The sequence below is a fragment of the Micropterus dolomieu genome, linkage group LG01 (assembly GCF_021292245.1).
Source record: "Micropterus dolomieu isolate WLL.071019.BEF.003 ecotype Adirondacks linkage group LG01, ASM2129224v1, whole genome shotgun sequence".
NCBI lineage: Eukaryota > Metazoa > Chordata > Actinopteri > Centrarchiformes > Centrarchidae > Micropterus > Micropterus dolomieu.
Genome location: NC_060150.1, coordinates 16,588,459 through 16,605,302, shown reverse-complemented (window position 1 = coordinate 16,605,302; position 16,844 = coordinate 16,588,459). Strand labels below are relative to the sequence as shown.

Genomic DNA, 16,844 nt, shown 5'->3' with positions numbered 1-16,844 from the left:
ACAACTGTTATCAGTGCATGTGTACCATTCAAATGTCTGCTTCAAACAAGGATTGCTAATGCTTTTTAGCACAGCTGGTGTGTGCATTTAACGAAGATCTTATTGTGTCATATGAATTTGATCGCAAAGCAAGAATATTGAGTTGTAAGTGATGGCAGTGTGATTTTAATAACATCAATATTCATGTGTTACTCAGTGTTTGAACTGTATTTACATTTGTGTATATGGCTGAGTATACTAAGACTTTGAAACAAACTGCAACTAATGCAATAATAGGGTGCAATGTGCAATTATTTATTCAATTATTTCCTTATTAGCATAGATACAGGAGAGCTGTGTAGCTTGTTGAATTTGATCCACTTTCCATGTGGCAGCAACAGCAGGAAAAACGAATGACTTGACAGGTTTTTTTTGTTTTCAGCTTTTGTTTGTGTGTATTGCAGTTTGGGGAAAAAAGTGATAGGACTTCGTAACTATTTTTGATTGATTTATTTGCAATGTGCAGATCTATATTAGTTGTGAGTAAATTACATAGGTTTTAATTTCAAAGTGTTGATAAGTATAAAAAACAAATAAAGTTTCATTTTTTCTTTCTGTGACTTTTTTTTTCTGGTTTCTCTTTTGCTGCTTCTTACAGAATATTAATTACTTTACACAGTCCCTGTGTACACAGTAAGGACTGATGGACCATAAGCTGACAAGGGGCTATGTTGAGCAAAAATCCCCCTGGGGAGATTTTGATAGTTATTAAATACAACTAATTATTGAGTGGCAAAGTGATTATGGTAATTAGATGGTGAGGTTTAAATGGGAATCTCATTTATCCTTTAAGATAGCAATAGGCAATTAAATATTTCCAGTGATACAATCAACTGCTGCAGCATGCTTATTGTGTAGTGCAGTGGTTGACAAAGAAAGGTTCGGGGACCCCCTGAGATAAACGCCTATAACATTCCTGGATTAAACATTTGAAAATTAATTTAATAGTAAGGTGTGTACAGGTTTGAGTTTTAACTCATAGGAATAAATAGTACATATATATCTATGTGGATGAGTCATTTACATAAAGAATGTCTGTCTGATACTGTTGTGTGGGTAATTAAATTAATTTATATTTACTGTATGTCTTCTTTCAGCCTTATTTAATGACTGTACCACAACAGTTTATTTTCCAGCACTGAAATGTGGACCATATTTAATTTGTATTTCCTTTGTTTTTACACATTGTCATCCTGTGAATACCAAGTCACTGTCGAGTGAGACAGCAACCTTCAATACTCTTCAATAGCTGAAAAATAACCCCGATGCTCAACATGCTCTGTATTTGAGAACTGAGAGAAAAAACACCATGTGTAAATTGCAGGAATAGATTGACCTGAGCTCATATCCCAAATCTTGTAAATATATTTATTTTTACTTGAAGTTCACTGCCACCTTGTCCCGGCACTCCTTAAACACTTTTCGCTGCTGCCTTTCATCCAATCAATTTACTTAATATTACATTCCATGGTTAATTCCTTCCCACTCAATACATTTCGCTTTACTCCCAAACCTTCATCCAATCAGTGCAATTCCATCTCTCGGTTAGTCCTAAACCACTAAACACCCCTTTCCTTCTTTTCTCTAAACACTTAAACCACCTTCCTGGTAACCTTCCTGTCAAATTTCTACAGCCACACAAAGGTATGGAGGGCAGCAACAGAGAGATATAAAGTAGATCTAAAGCTTTCTCCCCTCTGCAGCGAAAGCCTCAGTCATTTCAACATCTTGTTTGAGCTGGCCCATCATTGAACCTACAAATTGCTTTGCCAGAGTGGATGTTGAACATCCACACCATAGGCAGTGATTCGGATGCATGTGATACACCATCTTTTACTCTGTTAAATTGTACAAGTATGTTATGTTTAAGTGCTGAGCAGGACCAAGCAGGCGGGCGCCAGCAGGAGAAACACAATAATGAGCATGTGCAACCAGGAAGGGGGTTTAACACAACATTTAACACTGACCTAGAATGTGACAGTGAACTGTTTTAAACTGCTGACTGGTTCATCAAGTTTCTACAAAGTCTAATCTTTATCTTCAACATTAGTGGTGCAACAGAGTGTGATGCTAATTGATTGGCTGTTTCTTGCTGAAATGGAAAGGGTTAGGCAACAAAAACAATTAGTTAGGGTTAACGAGAGATTGCGGTTACCGTTCATAAAGAGGCAGGAATTAATTGCAAATTCTTGTGACACAACATGAACCCCAGTCTCCTGCATACAAGCTAGTCCACCATCTTGACCTCCACACTCTTACTGTCCATCCCTCTGCAAAAAGGTTATACTAAAGGTAGCGGTTAGCTCACCTAGTAGAGCATGCACCACATGCACAATGCTAGGTCCTTATTGCAGCAGCCCAAGTTCAAGTCCAGCCTGTGGCCCTTTGCTGCCTGTCTTCCCATCTCTCTCACCTGTGTACAGATTCCTGGCATGAGAGTGAAGAGCAGAATATGGATGTAATTCCTAGGCTGTTTTTATGTACACAATCTTTTTCCTCTGACTTTTTATAATTTTCTAACACTGGTGCTCATATTTTACACTGCTTCAACAAGGAGAGCTTCGTGTGCATTCAAGGCTTGGAAGAGCTCCTGGTGCTGATCACCTGATATTCTCTTTGCAGAAAATGAACTAGACTGCCCACAATAACTCTCTATTGGAGCCAGGTATTCATATGAGGTTGACATCCAGCTCCTTAACGAGCTGAGAGGCTTAAACTAGCCTACATCTGACAAAACATCTGACCTGACTCTCAACATTAGCCAATGATCAGATAATCTGCTGCACTTAAAAAGCACAAAAGATTTCATCCATCCTTTGTTACAGCCTATCCAACCATACACTGGACCAAAGGGAGGGCAAAATCTTGGCATCATGTTTGTTTCTATTCTAAACCCAGAATGCGCAGAGGCAAAAGCTATACCAAAAAGGACATCAGCAAATCAAGTGGCTCATACACCTGCTGTGCTTCAGACTGTGCTCTCCTTAGTTCATTTAGCTTCAATATCAGTTTGATACAGGTTCGTCCGACTGGGCTCGTCCAAAACATAAAGGCATTCTCTATCCCTGTGTTGGCTTGGCATTAAAGTTGGAGCGTGTCCATGGTATCACTCAGCATTGCTGTAAGCTGCTTACAGACAACCTTCTCTATAATGCAAAGGAGTGATGTCAAAGCAATGAGGGAGACATCGTGCAAATCTAAAAGTTGCTGCAAATGTCTTGAAGCAGGGAGTGTGAGGAGTCTCCTGAGTTTGGACATGGGGGTCACAGTGCTAAAACATGCTGTGTCCTCCCTCGTGAGTGAAAGCAGAGTGAGCAAAATCCAATGTCAGACAGTCTCTGCAGCAGTAAAGCATTATCAAATGTACTGAGCGTGGCTTTGAAGAGGTCAGTATATACTGTAGGGCAGCTCAGTGCTGCTTTCAGAAAGTGACTTCACAATGTCACCTGGTCAACAAACCAGGCATGAAGTGCAGATGAGACAGAATGACAGCATCAATTCAATTCAATTCTATTTTATTTATATAGCGCCAAATCACAACAACAGTTATCTCTGAGCGCTTTTCATAAAAGAGCTAGACCATACTGTAATCAGAGTCACTCAGTAATGCTTACCTGACAAAGGTTCCCTAAATTGGCTCAGCTCCATATCATTGCGATCTTATTGAGGAGTGTGAATTTATTTAAGATGCCTTACCGGGTAGGAATTTTGCCAGGAGTCCGACAAGATGAGTAAGGGTGTTAAACAAATGCCGTGGCAAGTTTCAAGTAGCTTAAACACCAGAGAATGTGAAGTAAATCTTTCACCCTGATTACCCAGGAGCAAGAGAAACACTGGTGTTGGCCTGCTTTGATTTACGAGTGTGCTTTGTGATTTTGGATCACGTCACAATAAAGCAAACTCATGCACGCTAAAACGCTTCACTAGTCCATATAATCAATAATTCTGCCTTTCAGCAAAATTGACAGGGCTGAACTTTGCACATTTAATCATATAGATGCTTTGCAAAGCTCTCACAGCATTCAGGTGGTGTTTAGGTCACAGTGATACAGCTGGGAGTACCTTCATTTGTCAGCATGGGTGAGACTGGCCCGGTATTGAAGTCCTCACTCAGGGCAGGACAATTATAATCAATGTTTATGAAGAATGACAGAGTGTGACATGCACATTACATTTTGCACTGACAGAGCATGGGGAGAATAAAGCGGCAGTATCAAAATGGGGTTCAGGGACTTATGACTGGCTGATAAGGAAGGCAAGATGTCTTTGATGTCTCTTTTATTTCATTCGAATGTAGGACAGTGCTGTAATTGATTTTGTGATGACTGATCTGATCAAATAAACCCCTCTTTTCTACTCATTAGTGACTCAAATGTGACTTAATCCTAATGTACAGTATCTATATGGAGATGTGTACATCTTGTATGAAAATTCCAGCATGGATATAATAAGGCAACTTCCAACATGCATGATTAAAGAGGTATTTGCAACATACTGCCCTTTTAATATTCTCCGTATTCCCCTTTAAGGCTACGTAAAGTGTTCATTGGTGTAGTGTTTTTGCATGAGACATTAAAGACATTAAACAAATACAGACAGAGATGAAAATATAAATTAAATTCAATGTGCAAAGGGAGACGAGACATCCTCAAAACATAAAGAAGTGGTTTAGCTATCATTCAAAGGTGCAAGTGAGCATGAAATTTAAATTTGATACATCAGTGGATACAGCAGATACTGTAGGTGATGGAGTACACTTTACAATAAGGCAGTGGCAAAAATTCATTTCCAATCCAATCAGATTTTCTTTTTCAAGAAATCAGCCACTCATTTAGTCTACTAAACACCAGAAACTATCTTGAGCGTCCATCATAAGTTACTAAAGGCCCAAAGTTTTCTCACAAGTCTATCACATATTCTGTACAGCATAAAAGAAACTTGATCACTGTGACTGTGATCACTATGAGGTTTCCACTACATTGAGTTACAGTGGTGGACAAAGTATTAACATATTTTACTTCTGGTGGAGAGTTTGGTGAGTTAACTTGGCTTAAAAACGGGAAAATGGGGAAACAGTTGACCTGGCTCTGTCCAACAATAACAGAATCCACCCACCTGCACCTCTAAAGCTCAATAATTAACAGGCTATATTGTAGGCCTATCTTGTTTGTTTAATCTGTACAAAAAACATTTTATGGGGGGTTTAGTCTCTGATGGTGTCCTGGCAACTGGACCTGTTGTATTTTTATTTTTTTTGTTAAGGAGTAAACAAATGAGATAATGTGTTAATTAGTGAGCTTTAGGGTTGATGCTAGGTGGATTTTGTTACACTCAGACAGAGCCCAGCCATCCTTTTCCCCCTGTTTCCCTTAAATGCTGATCATACAGATGCTTAAGTGTAAAATCTTAATCAGCAAAGTAATTAGTAACTGAAGCTGTCAAATAGGCCTAAATGCAGTGCTTTACTCCACTGGTTGATTTAATGTATTTATTAATTATACTGTAGGCTATATGGAGTAATTCAGCATTACAGCCTGCTGTATAATAATTACAGGCAACAATGATGAATATATGATGTACTGTCGATACAATTTAATCTGTGTAGGGGTATAGTTATTTCCCCGGTGAGTTCAGCAGAGACCTCTTATAAGGCAGTGAGAGGATGAAACGGGACCAAAGCGGTGCGACTGCTGCGTCGCTGCGCACATCGACGCACACACCGACAGACTCACAGCTGCTGGAAACCTGCACTGACTGGAGGTTGTAAACTGCAATCGAATAGTTGGATCCGGACTCTTGAACCGGCAGTTTCTCAGTCTCTGACTGTTGCCGGAGACGTTTATTTGCAAAGGTCGCTATGATTTCTTCCTGGATCGTTAATCAAATCAAATAATTTCCCCCCGGACTGAAGCTATCAGGTAGGTGAGGACTCAAATAACAATCTGAACTCACTTTTTACACTTCAGGGTTGATAGGGGTTGATTTCATGAATTAGCATGAAAGTAATAAAAATAGATAAAAGCCCAAATTAGCGAATGGATTTTTGTTTCTAGCTGTGGTTGCTGATCATCATAACTGGCATACTCATTTAATCTGAGAAAAACGCTCTTTAAGATATTTTAGTATTCTTAATGGATATTTGGTAAATTGTCTATAGTGGCTATAGGGCTGTAACTGTTTGTTTTCGTTATCGATTCATCTGCTGATTGTATTCTTGATTAATTAATCAGTTAATCTATAGACTAATCCATTACATTACATCTCAAAGTGATATCTGAATATCTAACCAACAGTCAAAAACAAAACAATATCCATATCTGGAAAGAGAATGGAAGCTGGAACCAGTTCATTTTGGGACATTTTTGCTTTAAAAAAAATAACTTTAACAATTAACTGAGAGTCCAAATAGTTTAATTTTAATTTAATGTTTATTGGTCTGTGGAAAGACTAATTGATTTGTATGTACAACATAATTGTATGTTAAGATGTTCCAGCTTTATCTTCCTTATTCTCCAAATAAGTAGTTTACAATTATAATAATAATAATAATAATAATAATAAATTGAATTTGTATAGCGCTTTTCACGAACTCAAAGTCGCTTTACAGAGCAGATAAAGAAACATGACAACAACAAAAAAAAAAAAACTAGGGATAGGCAGAGAAGAAGAGATGGGTCTTATGGCGGGACTGGAAAATGGTGAGGGACTCAGAGGTGCAGATCTCATGTGGGAGGGAGCTCCAGAGCCTGGGAGCTGCTATATCCTTTTTTAAATCCTTTTATTTAATGTATAGTAGTATATAATATTGTTTCAAAGATTTATGTGGTAATGTTTGTGATTTGCTATCTTACTCTTTCTTTTGCACCTCCAATAATATTTCCATTATACTGTGATGTTCTTTTACTGAGACATTTAGCTTATCAATATTAATATTATTCTAGGGCTCCTCTAGAAAACAAAAATATTTCTGAACAACTTGCTTGACATTTATCATCTCGATAAAGGATGCTTATCAGCTGTTCTGTGTATTGTTATCTGACAATGCACTGTGTCCTATAGATGATTAAATTTACATTCAACTTCACTGCTCTCACGTACACTACTGTTCATTTTATAGAGTACAGACAGTTAGTTAATTTCATCACAAATCACTGTTTCAAAGTTCATCTGCTGCATATTGATGAGCCCACACCTTGTTTAATGGTTTGTCATTTTTTGAAAGGGACAAATCTTGAGTGAAGGGACTCACACTATAGAAAAATGCTATTATTATGATAATCCTGAACTTTACTAGCTTCCCCTCAGAGGACGAAGGCATCTGAAAAGGGGAAATGGTGTAGAAATTTGGCTGAATATGTGCTGGAAGATGATGGGAGCAGAAAATTATCAACGTAACAATGATAAAACGCATACAGGAGGTTAGAGGAGTTGAAATTGCATATCGTTACAGGGTTTAGCAGCATTTTTAAGGAGGAAAGCTCCAGCCTTAGACTCAGTAGGCAGCAAAATACAAAATAAAGACATTTCTGAAGATGAACTTTAGGGACAGACTTCCCATTTTTCACCTTTTCATTCACTATATTTTTTTCTCCTTCTTAGTCACAGGTTTCTTCAAATCAGCCTAGAAGACGCCTTCCCACCCTGGATACACAGTTATGACACGGCCTGTCAAAAATCTCCCTCCCCCTCTCTCTTCAGCCGCGTTGTACTTTGACATCTCATTTAGCTAGTATGCAAACCTTTCTCCTCTTGTGCTGGATCAAGTCTTGGTTTTCTATATCTGTAATGGTAAATGATGAACAATAATTTCCGAGTGAATGTAGAAAAGTACCCTGAGAATGATACTTTAGCCAGTAATGCCCAGACTAAGCCCATGTTCAGGCGGCCCCTTTGCAACAGGGATGCAAATGCAGAGGGCTCCATGCAAAAACTGCAGGGCCGTTTGACAAAAACGTTGAACCTGGCTCAATGCAAGATCATCCTGCAAGTCATCAAATTAGATTACTTTGTTACTTGAACAAAAGATAAAATAATTGCCTCTGTGATCAAGAGTTGTGAAATCCTGTCTCTGAGTATTATAAGCCGCTCTTAAATGAAGGGCTGAATTTCAGTCTGAACGGCCGCTAATGGGGGCCCCTCATAGGTGCTGGTCATCCATAAAGCTTCCTTCCAGTGGTCCTCTTTTGTTTGTGGGAACACTGTGGCTTCTGTCAATGATTATGACTGCATATGCTTGCCCTAAGATCTGTCACTGTACGGACAGGAACGGTTTGGTGGTGCAGTGCACCTCACACAACTTAGAGAATGTCCCACAGAACTTGCCCAAGGACACCGTTGTTCTCTTACTTTCATCTAACCGGATCAGACACATCCCAAAGGAGGCCTTCACAGACCTGCATCGCCTCCGGGAACTTGACTTATCTCACAACGCCATTGAGAGCGTGGAGGTCAGTGCCTTTCAAGGAATTTCCGATAGCCTGCGGACCTTGGATCTGTCAAACAATCACCTCAGTAGCCTCCCCAAGGACACCTTCGCCAAGCTCCACGCCCGTGTCCGCCTGTCCCACAATCCTTGGCACTGTGAGTGCTCTTTGCAGGAGGTGCTGAGGGAGCTGAGGCTCGACCCCGAGACGGTGAACGAGGTCAGCTGCTACACATCAGTGCAGGAGGAGTACATTGGACAACCGGTGATCCAGGTCCTGGACTCTGGGATCAACTTTTGCAATTTCCACCACAAGACGACTGATGTGGCCATGTTCGTGGCCATGTTCTGCTGGTTCTCCATGGTGACAGCTTACATCATTTACTACATCAAACACAACCAGGAGGATGCCAGGAGGCACATGGAGTACCTCAAGTCCCTGCCCAGCACATCCCACATTAGCAAGGACTACGACACAGCCAGCAGCGTGTTTTGATGTGAGAAAAGATGGTGTACCAATGAATACAGATGAAAGAGTCCCAATGTGTTTACGGCACATAAGGATCAATGATAAGTGAGCATTGTAATGAGTGATTAATCTCATCATTATCAAGTACAAGCTTAAAAGTAGCACCAGATTCCTTTAAACTATAAAATAAAACTGAAATGAATCGACATTACACTTTCAGCTTATTAAAAAGTAATCTCATATGTGTGACCAGCAGGAATACATTTAGAGTTTTAAGCAGTCTCGTTTTGTTTTCCTTCCACAATAACAAAAGGTGGAAGATCATTATTTTTCACTCACATGTTATGTGCAATGCATAAAATACATCTCGAAAAGAAACCTCACCAAAACTCCAAACAGTTTTGCATGTAATGAAGTGGTTTAAGTGAGGCAAACCTGAGTACAGTGAAATTAGGCACTTGAAAAATTATCCCTAGGGCTTCAGTTGGGGATACTTGTAGAAAAATATCACTGCTGAGATTAAAGTTGTTTTTGTGAGAAAGTTAAGTTTTATGATGTATTTTTTTAGTAAATCCTGACAGTGGAGGGAGTAGCAGAGAGAGACGAAAAAGTGATAATATTAATATTTAGATCTATTATCTGTTCAATACCCTGTCAAGACTTCTTAATGTAAAGAGATTATATATTTAATAATCCACAAAGGATCTAAGGCAGTAGCGCAGAATTGTTGGCATTGAACCCTTCTGGTGCTCCTACACCTTACATATAAGTTCCGTCTGTGACCAGGAATTACATTTCACGCTTGAGAACGCTTGTCACCTCCCCTAATGTTTTGCTTCAAAAGGTAATAACTTTGTCACTTTTGAGAGAGAAAATAATCAATTCCTGTCACAGAAAACTTCAATTAGATGAGCCTGTCTCAGCTATCACACAAGTCTTTTTCATTTTTTAAACGATCCTACAAGTTTTTATAAATTGCACTTCTGTAACATTTCTCAAGTTAAAGTCAGTAGAAAGTAGTTTTGTGAAATTCCTACATGCAGTTTTAGGAAAATCATTTATACATTGGGAGAAGTGAGCAAAAGTACTGTTTGAATCATGCAATCTAATGTCAATATGTACACTCAGTGGATCTGAGTTTCTTCTTCTGCCCAGTTGGTTCAAGTAAAAAAGAAACCTAGTTTCAGTCAGCTTCCTGTAAAAACATCACTCTCTTCCTGTTGTATCTGACACCCAATGTTCATTTGAGCGAGTGGAGCCATTCCATTTGTTCTTACAAGTCAAATTTCTATCCAAATATAGTGAAACATTTGGCTGGATTTTACGACATTTGGTTAAAGAAAATGCGAGTTAATGTGCATTTTCTTCCACCATTGTCACATGAATACTAGAAGTTGGGTGCATAGAGATAAACAGCTGGTGGTGCTCCAGTCAGATGCCATTGAACCACTGCAGAAGAAAAGAGCGTATCAAGATGACATAATTAAATAAGTCTGACCTCAAACAGTGATGAAAATGTGTTTCATGTATTAATTTAAGTTTCCATCTCCTCATTGCTTCACACAGATCTAATGTTTTCATCTGCTGCCATTCGTTGGAGCGGAAGCTTGAATCTGTTTCCACTGTACTCTGTAGCATTTCGGTTTTTATCAGTAACCATCAATGCACAAATTGAAAATGCATAAGTGGATGGAAATCCCCCCCTCAGGTGAAGTTTTGGTTAGTTTTACTGACAAAAAGGCCAAGGCTAGCTTTAGGGAAAATCATAGTTTGCATTGCAAAATCGATTAAGGTTAGGCAATGATCATGGTTAAGAGAAACTAGCAAACAACATTTTCTTAATCCATCCATCTACTACAACAATTTCTCTTAGTGCACTATGTGGATCTATAACAATCTCACACTATTTCCCCTTTTGCTCCTGACAAAAGTCATAATTCATACAGTCACTTGAACATAACACTTTTTCTAAAATGACTAAAGCTGTTGTTTATCTTAGGACAGTTAGTTTTTCAATTCACTTTTTGATTAAGAAGAAAAAAAACTGTGTATTGCTAATTACAACCCCTAGAAAACTGACTTGAATAAACATAAAGGTTTTAACTGTTCCTTCCTTTCACGGGTCACTAAGTATTCCAGCCTTTTGCTCACTATGTCAGATACAGCTTTCTCGCTAGGTCTTATCACATGATAGTGCTGTATTTTCCCCCCTTTCTTATTCGTAAAATAAAACCAAACAAAACATATCAGAATCCTGCTCCTTCTTCACGTCAGGAAAAGTAGAAATGGTAAACATCAGTGAAATTATGAATCTGTTTGTTTGATGGAGAACAAGATTTGAATTGAAATCTGTGTTTTTTATGGTCGCTGTTGTCACAGCCTCTAGCCAATAAATATACCAAAAGTTCCCAAACCTTTATCAACTCCTTTGCAAGCCATAGCACATTCCTCAAAATTAGATCCTGTTATTTGTCCCTCCAGATTACTATGAAAAATGCCCACAGCTCCAAATATGGAACCCATATATCTTCAGCTGCATAGATCTGGATGACGCAGAATATTAATATGTGTCTTGCAACCCAAAAATAGTTTCATCCCATGAACAGTTCAAATCCATAAATCTAATAAGTCTTTGTGGGAGACATTTTGTGAGCTGCTCACTTAGGATATTACTACAGTATAAATGTATTTCAGTGATGTCCAAACGTGTTTCAAAGGAAGTCAAATTTGATTATGTGTACATACATGTGCCTCTTGTCATACTTTTTTACCATAATAAAGTCACACACAAATGTAATGCAATTTTATTTTCTGTGAAAGACTGTCAGTGTGTGGCAGTGTAGTCAAATGTAAATCACTCAGCTGTGAACAGGTCTCCAAAAAGCAATTCAGCCTTTCTCACTGAGGGCAATGGTATAGCTGCGCAAAATGTCCCATACGTCCCAGACCTCAAGCGGCTCTGGTTATTGTTCATGTTCAACAGAGAATGTCTGCTCAAACAAATATGTGGGGCTGAAAAAGCATTTACTTTTCAAATGTTTGCATTTCTGGGAACATGCCTTTGTTATGTCATTGAAAAAGAAATCTTCTAGCCAGATAGGATCTTGCATTGGTTGTTCATTTTCTGCTAATAATTGTCCCACTGCAGCACAGACCCCCAGATGAGCCATGTCATATAGTTTTGTAGATAACATCTGCTTATTCTGCCTAGATGTCAAGCAGAAATTGCTGAAACTGGGTGGTGGTACAGGCTTTGGCGCAAATTAAGTTAATAGTCTTAGTTAATAACAGCTTTCTGCGAAGGAATATTGACATTTCGATTGCTCCTGGGGGCCTTCATTATCAACCTTTCTTTTTTCTACAGATAGCTGCCAAATCAATGTGAAAAGTGAAACTTGCGACTTAGTATTTGTGACACAGTTTATATTACTTCTGTCAACAATGCCTTAATAATACATTTTAAAAGCAAAGCTGTGTAAAATCTACCTTTTTGCCATGATTGGCCCGCAGGCCGGACTTTGGACATGTCTCATTTATATAATCATGTAAATTGCTTGATTCACCTGTTTATTGTTTCTGAATGATCAATTCAGAAAAAACACAAAATTTTGGCCTGTTTACTAGCTTCCCTCTTTTCCACCAGCACAAAGCATGTAATATATTTTGTTTCGTATCTAATGCTGACCTTGTTGTTTCTAAAACTCGACCTATCTCTTCTGTCAAACGGTTACAACATTAATTACAGTCCACATTACTTTGTCACATTACAAGTCCCAAGGGCTGTGGCGTACATCCTAATGTACTGAATATTATTAATTAGCGGGATACAGTTGAGGTCAGTGTGCCTCCCTAAGTTTAAGTTCAGACAAACGAGTGGCACTTCATTAGCGTCACATAAGCACCAGCAGAAAGGGAAATGACAAGTTTCACTGGCAGATTTTTATCAACTATATGTGATAAAGCTTCAGCTTTATCACATATAGTCACCTGAGTGAAACACAATTCTTAAATGTAAGGGAGCTGCTTTTTAACCGAGTCACATCCTGGATTATAACAAAGGTCAGCAGTGCTTTAGCTAAACTCTGCATACATGTTTGCTCACTTAACTTAATGTGTCTACATTCTTTGGTTATCGTTATAAGACCCAGCTAGCCTAGCTGCATCCTCCCCAAGTATGCTTTAATTCTCTGCTTGCTTTTAAAGGCTAAGAAAAACCTCACTGTATATTTTCTCTCTTTCTCTCACTTCTTTACCAGCACTCATGATGGCCATCATTATCGCTCTACGGACTCTCACTTGCTTGACTTTGGTATACAATTCAGGCTGATTCTGTAACTGAAGTCTGTAAACGGGAGAATCTGCCCCATGCCTACACTGCAAATGCCTAGTCTGGCATTCTTGTGCAACATGATGAGTTCCCAACATTTTAGTCACAATAACCACAGACGGGTCAAAACCACTGCTCTAGTAATGTGGACTATAAGATGGGGAGGGAAAGCATTCATTTTGTAAATGACTTGCTCCTCAAACTGAGCACAAATTACATTTCTCAAGGCTGTTGAATAATCAGATTCCCATATTGCTGAGCAAGGAGGACACAGAATGTACATTAAGATTAAAGGTAAATGTATTACTTTTGTTTCTTTTGATTGCCTGAGTCCTCATGTCATTCTCTTGGTTTGTTGTGAAACCACAATAACAAGGAATACTTTCTCAGAGCATACTATCCCTCTAACTCATTACAGTGTTGGCAAATGTGTTGGTTTATTAATATTGCACTGTTCAATGTTCAACTCCAATCCTTCGCAGTGTCATTGATTTATGATATACATTAATAAGCTTCAAAAGGGAGAACAGGATTCCTTTATGGAGATCCTGTTGTTTCCAGATTCTAGATTACCTGAAGGCCATCCTTTGTCTTCACCCATAAACAATGACCTTCTGTATAATAGAAAATGTCAAGGGGCAAATGTGTATGCGTAGTACCTTTAGTTTCTCTTGATTCACTTATTTGTATACCATACCTTGACATTTTCAAGGTAAATAAATTGAGTGTTTATTGAATTAATAATTTCTGTTACCAAAGGATCTATATGCTGATCCCACTAGAATGCTGTTTGACCATTCAACAGATGTGCTGGTATTTGCAACATGTGGTCTTTTTATTGTGGTTGGTCCATGTTCTTTCATTATTTAGTTTCAAAACCGAATTAGAAAAACAGATAAACAGAAAAAAAAAAAAAAAACAGCCACCAGTTTTTGTTTTTCTGTTTCAAAACCAAAATGGAAAAATGTTTATTTTTATATATTTAATGAGTCCGATTAGTCTTTGTGTGTTACACTTGATAAACCTGCAGTAATTAAGATGAGCTTGAACATCAACATAAGTGGGTTTTTAGTTAGATTATATATATATATATTTACAATATTATATATATATATATATTACAATATTATATAGCTGCAGCCACCAGTACTACAAGATTTCTTCAGTATCAAATTTGATAGTTGTCAGTACATCCAATGGTACACAGCAAACATGAACTGTTAGGAGTTAATATTAACGAAAAATACACGGTATAAAATGTTTGGGTAATTTTCGTTCAGCCTCTCTACACTGTTTCGACCTGATCTTTATTTTCTTTGTGAGATGGAAGAATTTAGAAAGTTGCGCGGTGCTCCGGAGAGCCTCCGGCTGCAGTAACACATGGATTATGCGTAAAACCAGGAGTATCAGACTTCATCCAGCCAGAGGGAACAACCACTGACCGTCCAGTGCGCTGGTTCCACTGGCAACACAACCCATAGAAGGGTGAACAGAGGGGAAGCGGGGGGGCGAGGGAGAGGAGGTCGCACCCTGGCCGTAGCCTCGAAAAAAACCCTTGATAAAAATGTTTGGGTAGTTTTTTAGATCGCTCAGGTAACTAGCTGCTTCAGATCCGCCCAAAACAAAATGCTTCCTTGATGCTGATGTAGAATTTTGAGTGTTTGAGGCTCTGTAATATAGTGCTCGCTTCTACAATCATATTCGCCACAGTTGATATGAGATGCGATGCGACCTGAAAAGAAAAAGGCTTTTATGAAATGAAATATACAAATATTTAGCCTCCAATATTTACAAACGAAATAATGAAAGAATGAACCAAACCATTGTTGTTTCACAACAATTCTGATTCTGATCTTATCAAAATCTGCTTGTAGACTGAACAATTTTTTAACTTTGGATATACATGAACTATATCTGTCTTTTAGGCTTACTAAGGCCTGGTATAAGACAAAAATGGGGGGATACATGAACCCCGTGATTGTTAGAGCTAGGCTAACAATACAATTACTACAATCACCTCTACAATTAGCCTAATCAGTCTGCTTTTTTGTCTAAAGGCTTACTTTCTCAACTTTCTCAGCCGCAGCGTAGTTAGAGCTTGGTGCCAATAATACCAAAGTCATGGATTCAATGCATATACCAGTGTTGGGCAAGCTACTTGGAAAATGTAGTGAGCTAAGCTACTTGCTACTCTACATTAAATGAAGCTTCACTACACAGAAGCTACTATTTTATAGTTTGGTCTAGTGACACCATATATATATATATATATGTATATATATATCGCTACTGTGGAATGAAGTTGGTTCAATATAGGTTGATACTGTGTGTGTGTGTGTGTGTGTGTGTGTGTGTGTGTGTGTGTGTGTGTGTGTGTGTGTGTGAATACATATTTATAAATATATATACACACAGTATAGACCTAGTTTATTGAACCAACTTCATTCCACAGTAGCGATATAAAAAAGATAAAAACCTGCTCCAAACAGTGTGCGTGCGCGAAAGGGAGAGCTAAATCAGACACACAGAAACTCTCCTACTTACTGCCATATCATTGCAGCTAAATGTAATTTCCTCATGCAACAAACGGAGAACCATTGTTGTTTGTATAAAGTGACTTTATTATCACATTTTTATCATTAATATTATTTGCTATTTTAATAATTGTTCCTTTAAAAATTATACTGCTTGTCAAAAAGCAAGACATATTTTTAACACAGGCCTAAATTGTGTTTTTATTCCTCTTTCTTTAGTTTTTATAATGTGATTTAATTGCTTATTAATTATATATTTTTATTGTTTATATGTGAATTTGTGCTCTGGCAACATTGCAACCTAAAAAACCTAAACATTCATGGCAATAGGCGAGAAAGAAAATTGTTACTTCCTATAAGGACTCTCATGCCTATTTGTGAGTGGTCATTAGTTCATTAGTAGAATGCAAAATTAGTTTTTTAACAATATTTCCCCTCCCTCCTTTTGATGCATGGTTAAGAACCATGTATCAATGCTAGGAGACATCTTTAAAGGGAAAAAAAATACAGTAGAAAAGCATCTGCAGTTTGGATAAAGTAGGGCAGCATCACCGGGTCATTAGAAACCAGTATGGTCCTATCATTTACATACAGCAGTAGGAAACAGGTGAGAAAAGAATGCAAACAATAGGTTGATTAGAAAACCTTTGTGGGCAGGACCTGTAGAAGATAAAGGACCATTTAATGCATATTGGATGTGCTTTCTTGTTCCTAGAGGTGACAAAGAAAACACAGAAACACGTGCTAAATCAAGTCACATAGCTGCCCCACCGACTCCATCAAAACGAAAAACAGAGTTAAAGTTAGAAAAGATAGAAATATTTAGCTGAGTCAAGCAGTCTGAAACAAAAAAGAAAAAGAGCTGGACAGAATCCTGCTTCAAGTCAATAAAGTCAGTCAAAAAGTCAGTCAAAATGCTTTTAAGTCAGTGAAAAATGCCTAGCAGTTCAAAATCAAAAAATAAAATCAGTCAATGGCCAGCTGTTTCCCCATGTCTGGGGTGGAGATCTCCACAAAGAAAAAATTATAATCCATGAATGGCACTAGCCTGCT

General features: G+C 38.1%; 1 protein-coding gene across 1 annotated transcript; it reads left to right on the top strand.

The window, feature by feature from the left end:
• The first annotated feature begins 8,165 nt into the window (after window positions 1-8,165).
• Window positions 8,166-8,957, top strand: LOC123978211 (leucine-rich repeat-containing protein 3-like). Its single transcript, XM_046061383.1, has one exon. It carries the CDS (start codon window positions 8,166-8,168, stop codon window positions 8,955-8,957), a length of 792 nt encoding a protein of 263 aa, XP_045917339.1.
• Window positions 8,958-16,844: the final 7,887 nt, after the last annotated feature.